At 40.0% G+C, this 24206-nt stretch overlaps 1 protein-coding gene across 5 annotated transcripts in view; it reads right to left on the minus strand.

Annotated features, from left to right (window-relative positions):
- SLC23A2 (solute carrier family 23 member 2) overlaps positions 1-24206 on the minus strand; it is a 137598-nt gene that overhangs the window by 61702 nt on the left and 51690 nt on the right. For all 5 annotated transcript variants that reach the window (XM_070472295.1, XM_070472294.1, XM_020883648.2 and 2 more), the window contains one exon: positions 9850-9948. In XM_070472295.1, coding sequence (XP_070328396.1) covers positions 9850-9948 — 99 coding nt within the window. The remainder of the gene's footprint in view (positions 1-9849; positions 9949-24206) is intronic.

Below are 24206 nucleotides of genomic sequence, written 5' to 3' on the forward strand. Positions count from 1 at the left end.
AGGTTCTAGGCCCCACATCAGGCTCCCCAGCCTGGGGATCTGGTCAAGGGACTAGGAATCCCTAGGGAATCTGACTTTGAAGGCCAGTGGGATTTGATTACAGAGCTTCCATAGGGCTGGGGGAAATGAGATTCTTGGAGGGCACAAACAAAACCTTGTGCACACCAGGTCCCAAAGGAAAGGAGGAGTGACCCCACAGAAGACTGAGTCAGACCTACCTGTGGGTGTCTGAGGGTCTCCTGTAGAGGCATGGGCTGGAAGAGGCCTGCCAGGGATACAGGGACAATCTAAGCCCTCTTGGAGATCCCCAGTAGTCCTACTACAGAAACCTATAGGCTCCAGGACTGGGTTACCTCAGGCCAAACAACTAACAGGGAGGGGAGCACAGCCCCATCCATCAGCAGACAATTGTATTCAAGTTTTACCGAGCACAGCCCTGCCCACCAGACCAAGACCCAATTTCCCCCACAGCCAGTCCCTCCCATCAGGAAGCTTATACAAGCCTCTTATTCTCAGCCACCAGAAGGCAGACAGAAGAAATAACTACAATCCCATCAGCCTCTACAGACAGAAGAAATAAGAACTACAATCCCATCAGCCTCTAGAACTAATACCACAATCACAGAAAACTGCCCAAAATGAAAAGAAATAGGATTATGTACTAGATGAAGAAATAAGATAAATACCCAGAAACACAGCTAAATGAAATGGAGATAGGCAAACTCCCAGAAAAAGAATTCAGAATAATGACAGTGATGATGATTCAGGACCTCTGAAAAAGATTGGAGGCGAAGATTGAGGTGATACAAGAAATGTTTACCAAGGATCTAGAAGAACTAAAGAACAAACAAACAGAGATGAACAATACACTAGACAGAATCAAGCACAGAATAACTGAAGCAGAAGAATGGATAAGTGACCTGGAAGATAGAATGGTAGAAATCAATGCTGCAAAATGGAATATAGAAAAAAGAATGAAAAGAAATGAAGACAGCCTAAAAGACCTCTGGGACAATATTAAATGCACCAATATTCACATTATATGGGTCCCAGAAGGAGAAAAGAGAAAGGACCCAAGAAAATATCTGAAGAGATAACAGGTGAAAACATCCCCCACACGGGAAAGGAAACAGCCAATCATGTCCAGGAAGCACAAAGTTCCAGGCAGGATAAACCCAAGGGGGAACACACCAAAACACATGGTAATCAAACTGACAAAAATTAAAGATAAATCATTAAAAACAACAAGGGAAAAAAGACAAATAACATACAAGGGAAAACCTATAAGGTTATCAGCTGATTTTTCAACAGAAACTCTACAAGCCAGAAGGGACTTATATTTCAAATGATAAAAAGGAAGAACTTACAACCAGGAATACCCTACCCAACTAGACTTTTTCAGATTTGATATTGAAATCAAAAGCTCTCCAGACAAGCAAAATTAAGAGAATTCAGCACCACTAAATCAGTTTTACAACAAATGCAAAAGGAACTTCTCTAGACAGGAAACACAAGAGAAGGAACGAATCTATAAAAAATAAATCCCAAACAACAAAATAGGAGTAGGATCATACATATCAATAATTACCTTAAATGTAAATGAATTAAATCCACCAACCAAAACATAAACTGGCAGAGTGGACACAAAAACAAGACCCAAATATATATTGTCTATAAGAGACCCACTTCATACCTAGGGACACTTACAGACTGAAAATAAGGGGATGGGAGAAGGTATTTCATGCAAATGGAAATCATAAGAAAGCTGGAGTAGCAATACTCATATCAGACAAAAAACTTTAATTAACAAACACTGTTATAAGAGACAAAGAAAGACACTACATAATGATCAACAGTTCAACCCAAGAAGAAGATAGAGCAATTATAAATATATATGCACCCAACACAGAAGCACCTCAATATGTAAGACAAATACAAACAAACATAAAGGGAGAAATTGACAGTAACAAAATTAACAGTGGAAGACTTTCATATCCCACTTTCAACAATGGACAGATCATCCAGACAGAAAATCAGTAAGGAAATGCAGGCCTTTGTTGTTGCTGTTCAGTTGCTCAGTCATGTCTGACTCTTTCAACCCCATGGACTGCAGCACACCAGTTTTCCCTGTCCTTCACTATCTCTGGAGCTTGCTCAAACTCACGTCCACTGAGTCGATGAGGCCATACAACCATCTCATCCTTTGTCATCCCCTTCTTCTCCTGCCTTCAATCTTCCCCAGCATAAGGGTCTTATTTCTAATGAGTCAGCTCTTCGCATCAGGTGGCCAAAGCACTGGAGCTTCAGCTTCAGCATCAGTCCTTCCAATGAATATTCAGGACTAATTTCCTTTACAACTGACTGGTTTGATCTCCTTGCAGTCCAAGGGACTCTCAAGAGTCTTCTCCAACACCACAGTTGAAAAACATCAACTTTTGGTGCTCAGCCTTTCTTATGGTCCAGCTCTCACATCCATACATGACTGCTTGAAAAACCATAGCCTTGACTATATGGATCTTTGGTGGCAAAGTGATATCTCTGCTTTTTAATATGCTGTCTAGCTCTGTCATGGCTTTCCTTCCAAGGAGCAAGCGTCTTTTCATTTCATGGCTGCAGTCACCATCAGCAGTGATTTTTGGAGCCCAAGAAAATAAAGTCTGTCACTGTTTCCATTGTTTCCCTATATATTTGCCATGAAGTGATGGGACCAGATGCCATGATCTTCGTTTTTTCAATGTTGAGTTTTAAGCCAGCTTTTTACTCTCCTCTTTCACTTTCATCAAGAGGCTCTTCAGCTCCTCTTTACTTTCTGCCATAAGGGTGGTGTCATCTGCATATCTGAGGTTATTGATATTTCTCCCTGCAATCTTGATTCCGGCCTGTGCTTCATCCAGCCCAGCATCTCACATGATGCACGCTGCACAGAAGTTAAATAAGCAAGGTGACAATATATGGCCTTGATATACTCCTTTCCCAATTTTGAACCAGTCCATTGTTACATGTCTGGTTCTAACTGTTGCTTCTTGACCTGCATACAGGTTTCTCAGGAGACAGGTAAGGTGGTCTGGTATTCCCATCTCTTTAAGAATTTTCCACAGGTTGTTGTGATCCACACAAAGGCTTTAGTGTAGTCAATGAAGAAGTAGATGTTTTGCTAGAATTCTCTTGCTTTTTCTATGATCCAACAGATGTTGGCAATTTGATCTCTGGTTCCTCTGCCTTTTCTAAATCCAGTTTGAACATCTGGAAGTTTTCAGTTCACATACTGCTGAAGTCAAGCCTGGAGAATTTTCAGCATTACTTTGCTAGCCTGTGAAATGAGTGAATTGTGTGGTAGTCTGAACATTCTTTGGCATTGCCTTTAATTGAGATTGGAATGAAAACTGACCTTTTCCAATCCTGTGGCTACTGCTGAGTTTTCCAAATTTGCTGGCATATTGAGTACAGCACTTTGACAGCATCATCTTTTAGGATTTGAAATAGCTCAACTGGAACTCCATCACCTCCACTAGCTTTCTTTGTAGTGATGTTCCCTAAGGCCCACTTGACTTCACACTCCAGGATGTCTGGCTCTAGGTGAGTCATCACATCATTGTGATTATCTGAGTCATTAAAATTTTTTTTCTATACTTCTGTGTATTCTTGCCACCTAGAATATTTTAGACGACTTACACTTAATTGTTATTTATAAAGAATCCCATCCAAAAGCAGCAGACTTCACATTTTTCTCAAGTGCACACAGAACGTTCTCCAGAATTGACCACATGTTGGGCCACAAGGCAAGCCTTGGCAAATTTAGGGACATTGAAATCATATCAAGCTTCTTTTCTGATCACAGTGCTATGAGAGAGAAATAAACTACACAGAAAAAACCTCTAAGAAACACAAACACATGGCAGCTAAACAATATGCTACTAAACAACCACTGGTTCACTGAAGAAATCAAAAGAAAAAAAAAAAAAATACCTAGAGACAAATGAAAATGAAAGCACAACAGTTCAAAACCTACTGGATGCAGCAAAACTAGTTACAATTACCTCAAGAAACAAGAAAAATCTCAAATAAACAACCTAACCTTACACCTAAAACACTAGATAAAGAAAAACAAACAAAACCTAAAGTTAGTAGAAGGAAGGAAATAAAAAATCAGAGTAGAAATAATTGAAATAGAAACAAAGAAAATAATCACAAAGATCAATGAAACTAAAAGCTGGTTCTTTGAAAAGATAAACAAGATTGATAAACCTTTAGTCAGATTCATTAAAAAAAAACACACACACACAACAAATGGTGAGAACTTAAATTAGTAAAATTAGAAATGAAGAGACTACTATGAACAACTGTATGCCAATAAAATGGACAAACTGGAAGAAATGAACAAATTCTTGGAAAGGTACAGTTCCCCTAGACTGAACCAGGAAGAAACAGAAAGAAAATATGAACGGACCAGTCACAAGCATTGAAATTGAAACCATGATTAAAAACCTCCCAAAAAACATAAATCCAGGACCTGACAGCTTCCCAGGCTAATTTTATCAAACATTTAAGAGAACAGTTAACATCTATCCTTCTGAAACTGTTTCAAAAAGCCAAAGAGGAAGGAAGACTTCCCAACTCATTTTAAAGCAGACAAAGATATGACCAAAAAAATAAAAAAAAGAAAACTAGAGACCAGTATCACTGATGAACACAGGTGCAAAACAAATACTAGCAATCCATATCCAACAATACATTAAAAAGATCATACACCATGATTAAGTGGGATTCATCCCAGGGATGCAAGAATTTTCAACATCTGTAAATCAATTAAATTGAAGAATAAAAACCATATGATCATCTCAATAGATGCAGAAAAGGCTTTAGACAAAATCCAGTACCCATTTATAATAAAAACTCTCCAGAAAGTGGGCATAGAGGATACATACCTCAACATAATAAAGGCCATATACAACAAACCTACAGCTAACATCATACTTAATGGTGAAAGGCTGAAAGCATTCCCTCTAAGATCAGAACAAGACAAGGATGTCCACTCTCCCCACTTTTAATCAATATAGTTTTGGAAGTCCTAGCTACAGCAATCAGAGAAAAAGAAGTAAAGGGAATCCAAACTGGAAAATAAAACATTAAACTGTCACTGTTTACAGATGATATATTATACATAGAAGATCCTAAAGATGCTACCAGAAAATTATTAGAACTCATCAGTGAATTTGGTAAACTTGCAGGTTACAAAATTAATACACAAAAGTCTGTTGCACTTTTATATACTAACAATGGAAGATTAGAAAGAGAATTACAAGAAGTAATTCCATTTACTATTGCATCAAAAAGAATAAAACACCTAACAATAAACCTCCCTAAGGGACAAAAGAGTTGTACTCCCAAAACCATAAGACACGGATGAAAGAAATCAGACAACAAACAGATGGAAAGATATACCATGTTCATGGATTGAAAGAACTAATATTGTCAAAATGACTATACTACCCAAGGCAATCTATAGATTCAATGCAATCCCTATAAAATTACCAATAGCATTTTTCATAGCACTATAACAAAAAATTTCAAGATTTGCATGGAGATACAAAAGACCATGAATACCCAAAGCAATCTTGAAAAAGAAAAACAGAGCTGGAGGAATCAGGCTCCCTGACTTTAGACTATACTACAAAGCTACAATCAACCAGACAGTATGGTACTGGCACAAAAATAGGAATATAGAGCAACAGAACAGGATAAAAAAAATCAGAAATAAGCACCTATAGTCAATTAATCTATGACAAAAGAAGCAAGACTACACAATGTGGGAATGACAGTCTCTTCATTAAATGATGCTAATAAAATTGGACAGCCACATGTAAAAAATATTAGCTGATTCTTTGACTCCATACACAAAAATAAGCTTAAAGTGGATTAAAGACCTAAATGTTAGGCTGGACACTATAAACTCTTAGAGGAAAACATAGGCAGAACACACTCTGACATAAATCACAGCAAAATCTTTTTTAACCCATCTCCCAGAATAATGGAAACAAAAGCAAAAATAAACAAACTGGACCTACTTAAACTCAAAAGCTTTTACACAGCAAAGGAAACAATAAGCAAAACAAAAAGACAACCCACAGATTGGGAGAAAATATTTGCAAATAATGGGACTAATAAGGGATTAGTTTCCAAAATTTACAAACAGCTTGTGACATTTAATGGCAACCCACTCCAGTATTCTTACCTGGAAAATCCTGTGGATGGAGGAGCCTGGTAGGCTACAGTCCATGGGGTTACAAAGAGTCCGACACGACTGAGCGACTTCACTTTCTTTCTTTCTTTCTTTATGACATTTAATAGCATCAAAACAAACAACCCACTCAAAAATGGGCAGAAGATCTGAATAGACATTTCTCTAAAGATGACACACAGATGGCCAACAGGCACATGAAAAGATGTTCAAAACTGCCAATTATTATAGAATGCAAATCAAAACTACAATGAGATATCACTTCACACCGGCCAGAATGGCTATCATCAAAAAATCCAAACAACAAATGCTGGAGAGAGTGTGGAGAGAAGGGGCCCTCCTGTGCTGTTGGTGGGAATATAAAATGCAGCCACTGCAGAGAACAGTATGGAGGTTCCTTAAAAAACTAAAACTATGAGCTACCATGTGACCCTGCAGTTCCACTTCTGGACATACACCCAGAGAAAAACATGGTCTGAAAAGACACATGCACGCCAATGTTCATTGCAGCACTGTTTACAATGGTCAAGACATGGAAGCAACCTAAATGCCAACTGACAGAGGAATGGATAAAGAAGATGTAGTACATGTATACAATGGAATATTACTTGGCCATTAAAAAGAACGAAATAAGGCCATTTCCAGCAACATAGATGAACCTAGAGAGTGTATACTGAGTGAAGTCACACAGAGAAGGAGAAATATCATATGATGTCCTTTATGTATGGAATCTAAATGATACAAATGAACTTACTCACAAAACAGAAGGAGACTCACAGACTTAGAAAACAAACTCATGGTTGCCAGGGGGAAGGGATAGTTAAGGACTTTGGGAAGGTCATGTACACACTGCTATATTTAAAACAGATAACCAACAAAAACTTATTGTATAGCACATGGAACTCTGCTCAATGTTATGTGCCAGTCTGGACAGAAGGGGGATTGGGGGAGAATGGATATATGTATACATATGGCTGAGTTCATTCACTGTTCACCTGAAACTATCACAACATTGTTAATTGGCTATATTCCAATACAAAATGTTTTTGGTGTTAAAAAGAAAAAGAGAGAGAGAGAATCGGCATGGTTCATAAATCAAAAAAGGTTAAAACTTAAAAAAGAAATACCCTCATTATGAAGTTCAAGTCCCTTAGCCTCCCTAATTGAAGAATCCTAATGATACTGAAGTCCATACTGAGAAAGTCCTGGACATGAGTTTCAACATCATCCTATGGACTTATGATTATGATCTGGGGCACTAATCTTCTGGTCTTTTCAACAAAAAAATCCCTTTGAGCAAATTCCAAAATGAGTCTCTTGTAGCTAATATCACATTAGCCAGAATTTACTTCAAGAAATTCAAGAGTTAAATGGACACCAGAAAAGCAAAGTTTTTAATAAAATAAGTAAGTACATTAAAATGAATAGCTAAGAAACCCTACAGATATGGAGAACACATAGGACAGAATCTCTTGCTTCCAGTTCTTTTGTCTTTCCTTGAATGGTTCATTCTTATTTCATAGTCAAGTGTTCAGAGAGCCTTTCAATGCCATCTGAAAAGCAAGATCCCAAAGAGTAAAATCCTCTGGTGTCAAGCTTTCTTTACACAAATTCAAGACAACAGAAGACCTAATATTTCATTTTCTTCACCTTTAAAACAAGGACAGTGATGGTACCTTTCTAACAGGGTTGCTAAGAGGACTAAATGTGACAGGCTGCTGAAGCTAAGGGTCTGGACCTTTGGCACTATTCAACATACAATAATTCTTAGTATCCTTGCCATTTCATAGGAAAAGAAAAAGGACCAGGAAGATCTATTTCACTAGTGTTTAAGAAAATACACACCTATTAAAGTTCAGATAATAAAAAAAATGTTCACCCGAACAATAAATGTCTAGCATAAATGTGCTAACATTACCATACTACACATTTTTCCTGCCAGCAGATCAGTAAAAGGTACACCTACAGATATTTTACAACCTGAAAAATTAATACTCTATCAATCATTTCAACAGAGAGCCATCAATTCCTGGATAATGAACATCCAAAATCATGACAGCCTACAGCCTGGAAATTCTGGTGACTCTCTGATTAAGGATCAAATATCTGAGGTTTGAATGGAGTTCAACAAGTCTGTAAAAGACAGAAGCACTTTGCTTAAAAAAAAAAAAAAAGGAAGCACTTTGCTACAAGATGTGTCTCTTGGATGTTGAAACTCAAGCTAGATAAGAAGTAAGCACTACCCAGATCCTGCCCTATGGACAGTCTCTGCTGCAGACCAAAGCCTCAACAATGGCTGCTCCCATCGCTGTGCTCGGAGGAGTAACTTGGAAATCAGTACTATAGAAATTACAACATCTTGGCATGAATCTATACTTAAGATTCACGTAACTTATAATAGCTTGACCAAACAACAGCAATATTGGTCAAGACAGCCAAAAATGAAATTTTCATCTCCCAAACTAGAAAAGAAAGAAAAAGAGAGAAAGAGGAAAAGAAATCACAGACACAAAAATTTGATTATTTAAGAATTTCAATATAATTTATTTTGTTCTTTACCATTTTGTGATTATACTGTATACTTACTGCACTAGTACCCGAGCTAGGAATTATATTTGTATATATCAACTTTCCAGTGGTCTGTTATTAGAATACACAGTATACACTGTCTATAGTACAATATAGTGGTTCTAGACTATAACACATCATTATATAAGTTGATGATAAAAAATAAAATCTGTCTTAAAAATCACTGTCAAATGAAACTCAAATGAAATCTAGAAGTCTAAGGACTGCAAAGCAGTCTGGAAATTCCATGTTATTATACTTTTCATATATATCAGACACAGTAGCAGATACAAAGAGAAAAAGAAATTAAGGCATGCGGACCCTCTCTGGGCAGCTTTCTCCAGGCCCCTGTGAATATGGTCATACATTCTATGGTCACACAGACTGACCTGTCAAGCAGATGGGATGAGGGATCACCCACTTCAGTGTGTGATTCTCAAATATCTTTGTTCAAGGCGTTTTCACAGTCCACATAACTTATCTACTGGTGTCTTTTATTTACTGTACACAGTATATGTATATACTGTGTGCTGCAGTCCATGGGGTTGCAAAAAGTCAGACACAACTGAGCGACTGAACTGAATTGAACAGTATGTACCAGGCACAATTCTAATAACTTTATATATATTATTTCAATACTCACAACTTTAAGGCAGATGCTGATATTTTTATACCCATTTTAGAGGTGAGGAAACTAATGCCCAGAAAGCTTAAGTAATTCCCTTAGGATCAGAGTCATATTAGTACCCAGACCTAACGACAGACCTCAAACTCCTAACCACTTCACTCTGGGATCCTGGCTGAGGTTTTAAAAATATCTAGTTAAAGACCTCTACATGGTTCTCACTGAAATATTGCCATTAAAACAATAAAAATTTCTAAGTACTATTCCTTATCACTCCTTCTATTTCCATTATGAAGAACACAAACACATACACACTCAAAAAGGAAGAGACAAAAATTCCAGATGGATACCCACTTCCTTATATAGGAACTTCCTTGTATAGTGGTGGGTGAATGGATGGGGCTGACGAAAGAGGTACCTTTTCTGCGATGCCATTTTCTGTCGTATATATTGCCATGAGCTCGGTGTCTTCATTGTCCTGTTCACCACTGGATGTGGCCCCTCCATTGATCACCACCTGAAGAGAAACAATTAGTTTAGAGGTTTGTTTCAGCCTATACCACTCTGCTGTATAAAAATCTTTTCCCTCAAAGAAAATAACTGCATGAATTTCCCCTATCAGACTAGCCAAGTTTTAAGTTTTCTTAAATGAAACTCCTGACAAGTACATATGCACCAGTGACCACATATGTGTTTCTGATGGGGAAACGTATCATGTGTCCTATAGAATAAGGATCCAAGAACGGGAGTCAGCTGAAGGACACCAGAAATGTAACACTCCAAGGAACTACAAGGGGAAGGACCCCCAGAAGCCTCTAGACAAGGGAGGCCTGGCTGTGAGGACAATGCTATAGTTTCTCAGCAGGTGAGAAGCATCCTGAGCTGCCTTGGTGAAGATCCTTTCCCAATGCCAGATTAACAACAATCTGTGTCCCTACAAGGAAGAAATGTGTGCCGGTTGGAGCAATTCATGCACTGCTGTTATCCTAATTTACTAATTTATATTTCTCACAGCAATTATATTTATTTTATATAAATATAAATATATAAATATATAAATATATATATATATTTATATTAAAAATAAACTAGCCCACTGGTGTGTCCACTTCTTTGTGGCACTGAGGGGATGTGGATGGGTAGTGGCTGTCTATGACAACAAAATTGAGTTTCTAGACCCTCAAGATAAGGACTAGAAATTATCCTGAGATTCAAAGAAAACTTGGGCACCTGGCAGGTCATGACCCTCTTCATGCCTACCCCCTCGTGAGGTGCAACTTATGTCCTGGCTGACTGCAGCAAATACCTGAAAATATTTTTAGTCTTTAGCTTAGTGATTCCATTTTTTAAAATTTACATTGAAAAAAATAATACTGAAAATGATTTTATGTGTGAATAACACCACAACTACATTTTTTAAATACTGAGGAAAAAAGAAAAACTACATTAAAAGTTTAAATTCTAGTGCTATAGAACACACTAAGGAGAAGTAAAAGATGAGTGATAGTGTAAGAGAAAACAGGGCAAAACACAACAAATGATTGGTACTAGTAATTAAAAAAAAATACCTACAAATAACCCAAAGGATAGGAATCTATCCATAGGAAAAAAAGTAAAATATCCAGTGAGACAACAAAAAGCCATTCAACCTTAGTTAAAACTACAAAAGTGACAAAATATAATTCCATTTTTTAATATAAATTAGGAGGAAATTTTAAAAGAGGAATCTGGTGTTGACCAGGGTGTAGAGACATTATGTTCCTGGTGGAATGATCTTTCTGGAGATTAACTTAGCACTGGGATTTGAAATAGGCATTTTCTTGGAGCCAGCAATTTTACTTACAGAAACTTATCCTCCAGAAATATCTATGCAATATACATGTTCACAGTTGATGACTACAGCATTACTTAAAATGCTGAACTTGGAAAACCGTAAATGTTTATCAAAAAGTCATTGTTAAATTATCGTGTATGTATTTCAAGAATAGCATTCAGCCATTAAAAAAAATTTTTTTGGCTATGCTGCATGGCTTGCAGGATCTTAGTTCCGCAACCAGGGCTTGAATCTGGCCAACAGCAGTGAAAGTGACAAATCCAAAGCACTGGACAGCTAAGGAATTCCCAATATTCAGCCATTTTAAAGAATAAACAGACTTTCCTGGTGGTCCAGTGGTTAGGAGCCTGCCTGTCAGTGCAGGGGACATGGGTTTGATCCCTGGTCTGAGAAGATCCCATGTGCTGCGGGGCAACTAAGCCTGTTGTGCTGCAACTACTGAGCCTGCGCACCCTAGAGCACTGCAGCAAGAAAAGCCACTGCAACGAGAACCCTGTGCACCGCAACTAGAGAAAAGCCCCTGCTTGACAAAGAGAAAGCCCACACAGCAACGAAGACCCAGCACAGTCAAAAATAAATAAATGATAAAATAAAATAAAACATAAAAGCATAAAACTGATGTACTGACAAGGAAACAAGTCCAAGAAATACTGTTGTGTGTTTTTTTTTTAAAGTCACAAGTGTTAAAGTCACAAGTGCAAGCCTACAATTAACCGGATTATGCTAAAAAAAAAAAAAAAAAATGTTAATACCCTCTCTATCTGTCCAAAATATTTGGGAAAGGATCCAGGAAAGTCAAAATCACTAATAAGTTGCCCTCAGGGCAAGAAGTAATGATAGGCACTTTTCATTCCCAACCCTTCTGGACTGGGATCCAGAAGGATCTGGATCTTTTTTCCTTGTGGCTGTGCTGGGTCTTCACTGCGGCATGCAGGCCTCCTCTAGCTGTGGCGTGCAGGTCTGTCATTGCAGTGGCTTCTCTTGTTGCAGAGCATGGGTTCTAGGGAGCATGAGCTCAGTAGGTGCAGTGCAACAGGCTTAACTGCCCCAAGGCAGGTGAGATCTTCCCAAACTAGGGATCGAACCTGTCCCCTGCACTGGCAAACAGATTCCCAACCACTGGACCATCAAGGAAGTCCTGGATCTTTTATAATCAGTACACATTCAGGTGTTGTTTGTAGATTGCTTTTTAAAAGGGCTAATATAAAAGGCATACACCAGTATACCAAAATAGTAACAGTGATTGCCTTTAATCAATGGAGCCATTTTTACCTTCTTTTTCTCTTTACATATTTTGGTAATTTTCCACAATGGGGACAATTTATTTTTATAACAGGGAAGAATTTTAAAAGACTAAAGATCTGACCAGCATGGCTTGGCTAAGGCAGTCCAGAGAGATTTCAATCCACCTATTTCTGCAGTCGAGGAAATAAGGCCATAGAAAATTTTAATTTCTTATTCAAGGTCATACAGATTATATAACCCAAGTATAAGGCTAGTTTCAAAGTATTCCAAAAAAAATCTCAACTCACTAGTATATAATTCTTACAGGATAAAACAGTCTTAATTCAAATAAAGAATTGCTTTTAAAACTATCTTTAAGTCATGCTATAGCTTTTTACACAAGACAACTGGGTTTGTGACATTTCTTTGTCTACAAAACTAGTTGTCAGCAGGATATATCTCCCAGCCAAGTATAAGTCCACACATGAAACTCTCACTACTAGAAAGAACCATGCTCCAACCATGCTCTAAACTCCATATTTTCCAATGAATCAGCTCTTTGCATCAGGTGACCACAGTATCAGAGCTTCAGTTTTAGCATCAGTCCTTTCAATAAATATTCAGGGTTGATTTCCTTTTGGATTGACCGGTTTGATCTCCTTGCTGTCCAAGGGAAAAATCTTTCAAGCTAGGTTGCAGCAGTATGTAAACCAAGAACTTCCAGATGTATAAGTTAGATTTAGAAAAGGCAGCGGAACCAGAGATCAAATTGCCAACATATGCTGGATCACAGAAAAAGCAAGGGAATTCCAAAAAACATCTACTTCTGCTTTATTGACTACGCCAAAGCCTTTAACTGTGTGGATCACAACAAACTCTGGAAAATTCTTAGAGATGGAAATACCAGACCACCTTACCTGTCTCCTGAGAAATGTGTACAGGACAAGAAGTAACAGGTAGAACTGGACATGGAACAATGAACTGGTTCAAAATTGCAAAAAGGAGTATGTCAATGCTGCATATTGTCACCCTGCTTATTTAACTGACATGCAGAGTACATCATGCAAAATGCCTGGCTTCATGACTCATAAGCTGGAATCGAGACTGCCGGGAAAAAATATCAATAACCTCAGATATGTAGATGATACCACTTTAATGGCAGAAAGTGAAGAAGAACTAAAAGCCTCTTGATGAAAGTGAAAGAGGAAAGTGAAAAAGCTGACTTAAAACACAACATTCAAAAAAACTAAGATTATGATATCTGGTCCTTCACTTCATGACAAATAGAAGGGGGAAAAAAATGGAAACAGTGACAGACTTCATTTTCTTGGGCTCCAAGATCACTGTGGATGGTGACTGCAGCCATGAAATTAAAAGATGCTTGCTCCTTGGAAGAAAAACTATGACAAAGCTAGACAGCGGATTAAAAAGCAGAAACATCACTTTGCCAACAAAGGTCTGTATAGTCAAAGCTACAGTTTTTCCAGCAGTCATGTATGGATGTGAGAGTTGGACCATAAAGATGGATGAGCACCGAAGAACTGATGCTTTCAAACTGTGGTACTGGAGAAGAGAGTCCCTTGAATAGCACAGAGATCAAACCAGTCAATCCTAAAGGAAATCAATCCTGACTATTCACTGGAAGGACTGATGCTGAAGCTCCAATACTCTGGCCACCTGATGGCTAGAGCCAACTCATTGGAAAAAAACCCTGATGCTGGGAAAGACTAAAGGCAAAAGGAGAAGGGGGCAACAGAGGATGAGATGGTTGGATGGCATCACTGACTCAATGCACATGAGTTTGAGGAAACTCTGGGAGATAGTAAAGGACAGGGAAGCCTGGCACGCTGCAGTTCAAGAGGTTGCAAAGAGTAGGACACAACTTAGTGACTAAACAACTGAAATTAATACATGACTTTTTGTTGTAATTAAAGTGACCAGATATCAACCAAACCAGGACCCTTGTGAGCATAAAGGGGAGATGTATCAACATGTATGGCTTGTCTTCTAGCAGCCTGCTCTGCTAGAAGACAAGAGGGAAAAGACCTCAGATGCAAAGGAATCAATCACAACTTTCCTGACTCTGTATGAATACAAAGCATAATGAAAGCATACAGAATTAAAAATTCTGCTCTATCAATTCATTACTTCCTCACACCATCTTAAAAATGAAAAAAGTACCCTGTGTCCTGTCTGTGTGTCTCTTACTTCACCAAAAGGTGCCACCATACACCCAGGTGGCCTATCCCAACCTCCTCAAGTCATTCCTGACTTTCTATTGTATACCTCACCACCCACACCTAAGACAACACCAAATTTGGTCACATCTGTACCTTTAACACCTCTCAAAGCTGCCTGTTCCTGATATACCCATCTTGATGGACCCTAATTCCATATTAGGACCTAATTCCAAGGACCCTAATTCCCAGTTTCCTGACCTCAGCAGGACTGCCAAGCCCTCAGCTTTTGCCAAGCCCAAATGCCTTTTCAACATCTTATGCCTCAGAGCCCATGAGGCATCAGCCTTAATTCCCTCTTTACCCCGTCTTGGGACCATGGCACATCACTACAGTCACTCTCGCACAAACCTTCACTGTCCTCTCTGGTGCTCACCTGGTGAAATCAAGTCATCCATCCTTACTCTTCATCCAACTTACTTTTGCAATGCCTTCCTCACGGGCTGCTTATGCACGCCAAGGAGGATATCAGTCTCCTGCTCAAACAATGACCTCTCTTGAGGTCTCCCTCCCAGCTAAGCTACCACTTCTTACTTCTCCCTATTGCTGGTCCTCCTCAGCTTCCATACTTCCACCACCACATCTCTTCAGTGCAGGGTCCTCAGACGTGCTTTCTCTCTTAGGGGCATCTATCCCTAGGAGATATCATCTAATCCCTTGGCTTTACATACCATCTCCACACTGCCAACACACAGGGAACAGCTCCAGCCCACACTGCTGCGGTTATGAGCTCTCTATCCAGTGTCTCCATGGTCAGCACTAAACTCATGACTCCCTCTGCCTTGCACCATCTCAGTACTTGGCCAGTTCATCTCCCAGATGCTCGAGGGAAACCTGAAACCATCCTTGGTTCCTCTCTCTTGTTCCTACTCTCATCTAGCCCATCGGCATCCAGGTCAGCTCTCCTCCAGTACCCGACCACTTGTCACCACCCCTACACTGCTGGCACCCTAGCTGGAGCCGTGCCAGCCCACCTACTGTGGGAATCGCCTCCTAACTGATCTTCTGCTTGCTTCTTCAGTTGGCTTCCCACTCAGCAGTCAGAGGAGCCTTTAAAATTAGGCAGAGCACCTCACACCTCTGCTCAAAGCCCACTAACAGCTTTATAACTCTAAAGGCAAAATCCTTACCAGGGCCATGAGACCTACACAGTCTACTGACATCACCCTACCCTCTGTCCAGCCACACCTCCTACTCAGGCTCTTCAGGTCCACCAGACACCTCTTGCCTCAGTGTCTATACACTTGCAGCTCACACACTGCCATGATGGTCTTCCATCTTTTAGTGCTGCCTTTCCCGGCCACCTGAAAGTTTAACATATCAGCCCGAGCAGTTTCTATCCCTCTTCCTGGTTTTATTTTTTCCTTGGTACTTATACATCTACACACCTGATCTATTTTAATGTACATTACCTGTTTCCCCTGCCAGAATGAAAGCTCTGTGAGGTTGGGGGTGGGGAGGTGGGGGGCATTGCTGTTTAATTCATTGCTGTTCCCGAGAGTTTTGAACCTGAGGGAAATAACTGAGAGGAATTTTTTTTTTAAAGCATAAATTAATCAATAGTCTGCAGGTCTTGGATGATCCCAATGTGACTTCATATTCTATCCCTTGCTATCTCCCTTCCTTGATTTATTTTCTTCACAGAATTTGTCACCAGCTGCCACATGATGCTTCTGCATATCTATCATCTGTCTCCTCTCACCACCTGGAGATCAATTTCACAGGGGTAGGAAATCTGTGTTCCCAGAGCCTCACAAGAAGCATGTGGGAAGGAAAGAATTCCTTTCCTTTCTGCTCTCCCAGATCAAGTCACAATCAGTCCCACCTGAACTGTTCTAACGCCCTAACTCTCCTTCCAATCTCCAGACGTCCTGGTGCCCACAGCAGGAATTCTCTACCCTAAAACTTCAGTGTAACTGATTCTGCAACAACCGTTCATGAGCACCCCTACTGCCCAACCCAACTCTACTGTATTGTTTACAATGAACCTGTGCCCAGAGCAGAACATGGTTGCACTGTTCCCCCAGCCAAAAGATCCTCGTTCTCCTTCCTCTGGACCTGCTACACCCAGACACTTCTCAGGACTCTGATGTCATCTCTTCTGTGGTTGGGCAGGGGTCCCTCACAGGCACTCCCACAGCACCCTTACTGAATTCAAACCCTAACACTTATGGTTTGGTTGCTGACTTGCTGTACCTCCTGCTGTATTAGAAAAATCCAGTTTGATCGACCTACTCCGTCTTTCCTGTGTCTCCTTTACTGCTCACACAGAATACTTCACTTCTGACGCTGCTGCCACCAAATGTGAGAGGATTTTTCTCTGTGAAATCAGCCAGAGGTTCTGCAATTTAATTCAACTCTGACAGTCTACCTAGAGAGTGTCAGACCACACACGTTAGGGCTCAGTCCCACATGACTGCTCCCCCTGCTACTTCTGACGTCAATCCCAAGTAGTAATCCAAGCCTTACCCACAACTTCTGCCCAATTAATCTACAAATTGGAGGTTCCCACAATCCCCTCCTCAGGTTTGATTAATTTGCTAGAGGTCACAGAACTCAGGGAAACACTCGTGTCTACCAGTTTATTAAAGGATATAATAAAGGATACAGCTAAATAGCCAGATAAAGAGATACAGAGAGCAAGGTCTAGCCCAGGAGCTTCAGTCCCTGTGGAGCTAGGGTGCATCATCCTATTGGTGTGAAGATTTTCACCAACCTGGGAATTCTCCAAGTTCTCTACTATTGGATTGTATGGAGACTTTCTCAAGTACACATGATCATTAACTCCATTTCCAGCAACTCTTCTCTCTCCAGAGGATGAGGTATGAGGCTGAAATTTCCAAGCTTCAAATCATGGCTTGGTCTTCTTGGTGACCAGTCTCCAACCAGGAGCCATCCAGAAGCCCACTCAGAATCATCTCGTTAGAGCATGATGCTCCTAGTGTACTTTTCACTTAGGAAATTACAAGGGGTTCAGGAGCTCTGTGCCAGGAACTAGGGGCAAAGATCTATATATATACATACATATATATATATACACACACACACACACACACACTTTTTTTTCCTAATATCTCACACCTCAACTGGGCTGTAAATAGCTTGTTACCAAGCTACTACAAGGTTTGCGTGGTACCCACCAAGTTAGGGGCATCATGGATTCTTAACATTATATGGCTCTAAAGAAAATATAGCAAGGAAATCTGAAATAACAGATTGGTATGAACACTGCTGAATATTTTTCTTATTCTTTGATAAAATTGAATGTAATAAAGCTACTCCTCAATCCATCCCCTTAATATCTCCAGACTGAAAAATCTATTCTTGGCACCCAAAAGAGGAGACTCAGATATTCTCACAGAGGCTGTCAGAAGGAGAAAAAACAAAAACTTAAGGGCTCAGCAGAAACATTAGACTGTATCATCACTCTATGCCAACAGTTAAGTTCAAGCTATTTACTTAGTTTTCCTTGGATGCCCTTCCAGGTTCAGAAGATACAGGAGCTACCAACAGAGGGGAACTGCAGAGTAAACCTCTTCCTGGCTCTGCTTCCTGGCCAGTGTCCTTAGTGTACAGTAGTTCTTTAAGACTTCTGTTTTTTTCTGGTTCTGATTTCGTGCTGCTCTGCATTCATTCCCTACACATTTCCTAAAAGCACACAAACTTGCTTAACAAGATTCCCCTGGGATACGGATAAGCTCTTTTACTATCTTTCTCCTATTTAATATCAATTCTGAACATATGACCTAATTTCTATGAACCTTGGGGCTTTGCATGTCTCTTGATCTTAATGTGATTTATTCATTATTCTACCTCTATGTATGGCTTATTCTTTCTCTCATTATTATCATGAGTCTTTGTTTTATTTAAGAAAATAATAAAATAGGTTTTTATTTATTTCCTTCCATAGGAACTGTTCTTTAAAAAATCAGCACTTGTAACATTTGAGGAAGCAATTATCTAACATAGGATGCCCCGAGACCCTGAACACCTGTACCCCCAGCAACCCAACCTGAGACCATCACCAAACCTGGTTCTGAGTAACAGCCAGCTCTGTTCCCACTGTCCCACCTCCCTGCACTCCAGCACACTGGCCTCTGGATGTCTTAGCCAGCCAGAGGCCCAACTTCTAACTCCAAAGCAAACAAGGAAATAAGAGCCTGAATTTTAGAGTCTAGGAAGGCCTTGATCAGCCAGCAAATTTAAAAAAAGTTGACTAGTCCAATTGAGAGACTGGATTTATATTTTATCTAATTTTAATTAATTTGCATTTAAACAGCCAGATAGGGCTAGCAGTGACTGTGCTAGTAGCACAAGAGCTAGAGAACCTAAAGGTGGCACAGATCTAGAGAAAAAAACAAATACAGAGCTTCCCTACTGGTTACTTTTCAACGTTTACGTTTTGGAAAGCCACGATGAAGAAAGGCCCTGGCAGGCAGTGATGTCCTTGTCCCAGACGCCCACAGGTAGGCGTCTCCAACAGTGAGATTCTCAACTCTCCTTTCTTCCCACGCCAGCTCTCTTTGGATTCAGCCACCTCAGCCCCATGTCTTTAAAAGAATTTATTATTATTATTATTATTATTACACTCCTGCCTCTCTGTGCTTCAAGTTCCACAGCCCCGGTGTCTGCAGGAATTTCGTCAGCATCTCAAGTTCACAATTTCTCAAATGCAGCCCATTACCTTCTATCTTCCCCCATCCTCCAAACCTATGATTTTCCCTGTATTTCTTCTCTGCAAAGGTACCATCACACAACCAGTTTCCTTTATATAAATCTAAATGTCACCCTTAATGTTCTCCTCTCTCTCAGCTCTCAAAATCTCCTCAGTATCTCTTCTATCAGCCTCACCTCCATTCCTACTGCACTTACCCACACTTAAGCCTTTGGTATCTCCGAAGCCTCCCCGACTCTCCCTGTCCTAACCTGTCCTCACCCCAACCAATTTTCCCCAAAAGAGGCCAGGGCCCTTCCAGTGGGCTCCAATTGTACGCTCTAGGAATTCCTGCTGCAATGCTCATTCTACTGTCTACTCACTGCTCCTGTTCACTCACTGCTGCTGCTGCTAAGTCGCTTCAGTCGTGTCCGACTCTATGCGACCCCATAGACAGCAGCCCACCAGGGTCCCCCGTCCCTGGGATTCTCTAGGCAAGAACACTGGAGTGGGTTGCCATTTCCTTCTCCAATGCATGAAAGTGAAAAGGGAAAGTGAAGTCACTCAGTCGCGTCTGACTCTTCGCGACCCCATGGACTGCAGCCCACCAGGCTCCTCCGTCCACTTGAGGGCAAAAAGTTGGAAGGTTTTATGCATGGATATGGGCCACCTCTAAAACAGAATGTGTTCAGTAAATACTTGCTAAATGAGAACTGCAATAGATATCTCTTATGGACTGAATGTTTTGTCCCCCCTTCATTATGTTGAAGCCTTAACTCCCAACATGACTAGAATGTAGGGCCTTTGAAAGGTAACTCGATGTAGATAAGGTCATAAGGGTAGAACCCCCATAACAGGCTTAGTATTCTTATAAGAAGAGACACCAGAGCTTCTTCTCTCAGTCTTGTCAGGATCCTGTGAGAGGCAGCTGTCTGCAAGCCAAGAAGAGTCCTCATCAAGAACCAAATCTGCTGGTACCTTGATCTTGTTCTTCCCTGACTCCAACAAAACTGTAAGAAATAAATGTCTGTGGAAGTGTCAGTCGCTCAGTTGTATCTGACTCTTTAAGACCCCATGGACTGTAGCCCGCCAGGCTCCTCTGTCCATGGAATTCTTCAGGTAAGAATACTGGAGTGGGTAGCCATTTCCTTCTCCAGAGGATCTTCCCAACCCAGGGATCAAACCCAGGCTTCCTGCATTGCAGGAGGATTCTTTACTGTCTGAGCCACCAGGGAAACTCTTAAGTCACCCATTCTATGGTAAACTGTTACAGCAGCCAGAGTTGACTAAAATGACATTCTAATTGTGCCCAACTCCAGTGTGTTCTAAAGCACAACCTTTTAGGTTATTCCCCTGGTCAAAACTTTTGGAGAGCTTTATACTGATAGACTACAAACTTCTATACTTTTTAGCCAATCATTCAGGAACTACCCAGATTCTCAGCTTCCAGCCTACCACTCTAACACCATCCTCCACATGTTTATTCTTCTACCCCTGACTTGCCTCAGACTGCTCCCTTCCCCTGCACTATCCCGACATGTTCTGACACTGCCTCCTTTCACTTCAGGGTCCATTTCAGCTGCCACTGCATCCAGGGACCAACATAGCCAGAGGTCCTTTCTGCATCTCAACACCTCCTTCCTCTACTCACACCTGTCTTTTTCTAGTGCAATCACATTTTCCATGAGAGGATATAGTCAGAAGAAAAAAAATCACCTATATTTGAAACTGGCTTAAAGATTCTCTTAGGAGGACTAACACTATAATCCAAAACACCATTTCTCAAATGCGCCGAGGGGCCACATTATAGGGAAAAGGAAACAAAAACACAACCAGAACCACAAAGTCAGTCAGATGCTAACACTGACAAGTAGCTGTAAGAAACAAAACTGAGTATCATTTTTCACCACTGCTCCCACTGGAGCATCAACTACAGCAGTCAAATCACCACCACTCCCAACTCTTTATTTCGAAGACTATCCCCAGGAACATCAATGAAACTCAGATGATCAATGCATGTGCAGCCCCTGTCTTGCTCACCTGGCTGTGAGCTCCTTGGGGACAAGAGCCTGTGTGATCCAACTGATAAACTTTACTTAACACATCACTTTAGCTAGATGCTTTGGGCAAAGCCCTACATTTCACCTTCCCACAGAACCACTACGAAAGTTCTAAAGCCACTTTCAATTCTAAGACTATCAGATTCTATGAAATTAGTGTGCAGACCCTGTGGTCCCTGAATGAGGAAGGAAAGACAGATGCATGTCCTAAGAGCAGAGAGGCAGTGACCAAAATAATCCTACCAACTGGCTATCAGAAAGAGACCAGCTCTAACCTAACCCCCTACCTCTGCCCTATCAACAACAAGTCATTCAAAACGACATTCAAAATCCCACTAGGGTGCTCCACTGGCTAAGATTCCACATTCTCAATGCAAGAGCCAGGCTTGAACCACCTTGTCATGGAATTAGATCCCACGTGATGCAACTAAGAGTTTGCATGCTGCAACGGAAATCAAAGACCCCCCATGCACAACAAGAACCAGCACAGCCAAATAAATAAAAATAATAAATATTTTCAAATGGTCTTTTACCTTATTTTTTAAGTTTTCTTAGGGCAAGTAATTTAACTAGTGATTAAATAAGGGCGGCATACTGTTCCTACTTTTATTATATTACAAAATATTTTCTAACAAAACTTTCTACAACCTCAAATTACAACACATGAACTAGTTCTTCATAAACATTTTTGGATAAGCTTTGGTTTTCATTCTTTTATTTCACCTTCTGTTTTCTTATAAGCTCTAAGGGAGCCCATGTTAACACACTTCTTGGCATCCTGTTCTAAGTCATCCTGGTGGCTCATGTGCTGATTTTTACAGCTTCTCCCCTTGATATGTCACATTCCTCCCAGTAGCTCAATCCCATTGATTTCAACTCTATTACTCCTCTTTTTCTTCTCCCTTTTTAATGCTTAACTTTTATAGCCAAAGAATAAAGTAAAAATTCCATAACATCTCTAAATGAAACAGCTCAAGTGTTAACTTTATATCCACATTATTTTTATGTCTAACTACATAGTATATCCATATTCCCAGCTCCCATGTACTTGTACTTCTGGTGAAAATGAATCTGGAAATTAATGCTTTGAGGAATACTCCTTCCCAACTGCACCCCTAAAAAAACAATGGCATTTGGAAAACCTCCAAACAGGCAAGGCTAGAAACTGACAAGTCTTTTAGAATACAAGAAACATAAAACAATGAATGGGTGGACGTTGGGACCCAAGAAGCTCTGGGCCCAGAAGACCTTAGTCAGGCAACTTCCATGGGGAAACAGGGGCGCAGGGGTCCCCGTACAAGGGGAGGACCAGAACCAGGTTCAGTGCACAAGGGCCAGCAGGTCTCCTCACTCCTTCATGCCATGGTCTGCACCACTGGGGGAAGACAGGAAGACCTCTCACTGTAAGACCAGGTTCTGGACTGGATCCAGAAAAAGGCAAAACTATACAGAGAAAAGCAGGCAGTGGCAGGGAGAGAGAAGAAAATATCAAAAGAAACAAGAGGATTTCACATCAGATGAAAGTATAATAGAACAACGAGAAAAATAGTACATTAGGGTCATTTGTACATTTTAAAATGCACAAACATTTAAAAACACATACATATAAGAAATTAAGAACCAAAAATAGGCAGATATAAACTGAATAGTAACTTTAGAAATAAGAAATACAATCATGGCAATAAAAGTTCAACATAAACACACAACTGTACACAAAGAATTAATAAACCGGAAAATAACACCGGAGAATCCAGCCAGAAGGAAGCACTAGAAAAAGACTTAAAATTGTAAGAAAGTAGTTAAAGAAAAATGGAGACAGAATGGGAAGCTGTACTGTATAGTTAACAGAAGTCCATTCAAGAGTTCAGAGCAAAATACAGTTATTTTCAGAAGTGCAAACACAAAGGCAGTGACCATTCATAGACCCTTGGTATGGTTTAAAAGACAAGTGAACAAAGAGAAGAAGAGGGATACAAAAAACAACAGTGAATATGAAAACTGATAACATATATTGGTGAATTTAACTGCTAATTGTGTACTATCACAATCTGAATGCTAAAATAAACCTAAACCCTAGACCATAATGACAAAGCAGACTCAAGAGAACTGAAGTTTTTGTCTCTCACGTAGAGCAGGGTAAGAGTAAATGATCTGCTGAGCAAATGGTGCAGGAAAGACAAGTCAAAACCCAGGTGTGAACTTTGTCAGTTTTCAAAGATGCTCTAGTTTAAACATGGAAACCTGATTTCTCTCTTCCTCTAGATAAGCCTCCGGTATAACAGAAAATTTTACTTTGAAGAAAGAAAACAAGTAATACCACTTACAAAATCAGTGGAACATCTCTCTGATTTCACAGAGTAAAAATCAAAACATAACTGTAGATTTGGTCAACCAATGTACTTAAAGATGCTGTGTTTGTATCTTTCTTACTGGGTATTTGCAGTGAGGCAAATTCCAGGACCCTGTTTTAAAGAATCCTAGAATGGTATTCTTGACATTACCATTTCTAATATTAAGGGGAAAAAAACCTGAGGCAAGATCCCTCTAAAGAGCTTTTTTCTTTTTTAAACCAACACTTTAGGTATCTTTACACACATCAAGTCATAATCCTACAGCTGAAAAAAAATATTAGCACTGAATATAATGAATGTGTGCCATCAACCTCATCTGACTTATCTGATATCACTTATCCAGGTAAAATATCTCTATCTTGGATGCTATTACCATAATACAAGTAAGTCATGGACATTTGGGTCCAAACAATGG

Source organism: Odocoileus virginianus, chromosome 9 (genome assembly GCF_023699985.2).
Source record: "Odocoileus virginianus isolate 20LAN1187 ecotype Illinois chromosome 9, Ovbor_1.2, whole genome shotgun sequence".
Lineage (NCBI taxonomy): Eukaryota > Metazoa > Chordata > Mammalia > Artiodactyla > Cervidae > Odocoileus > Odocoileus virginianus.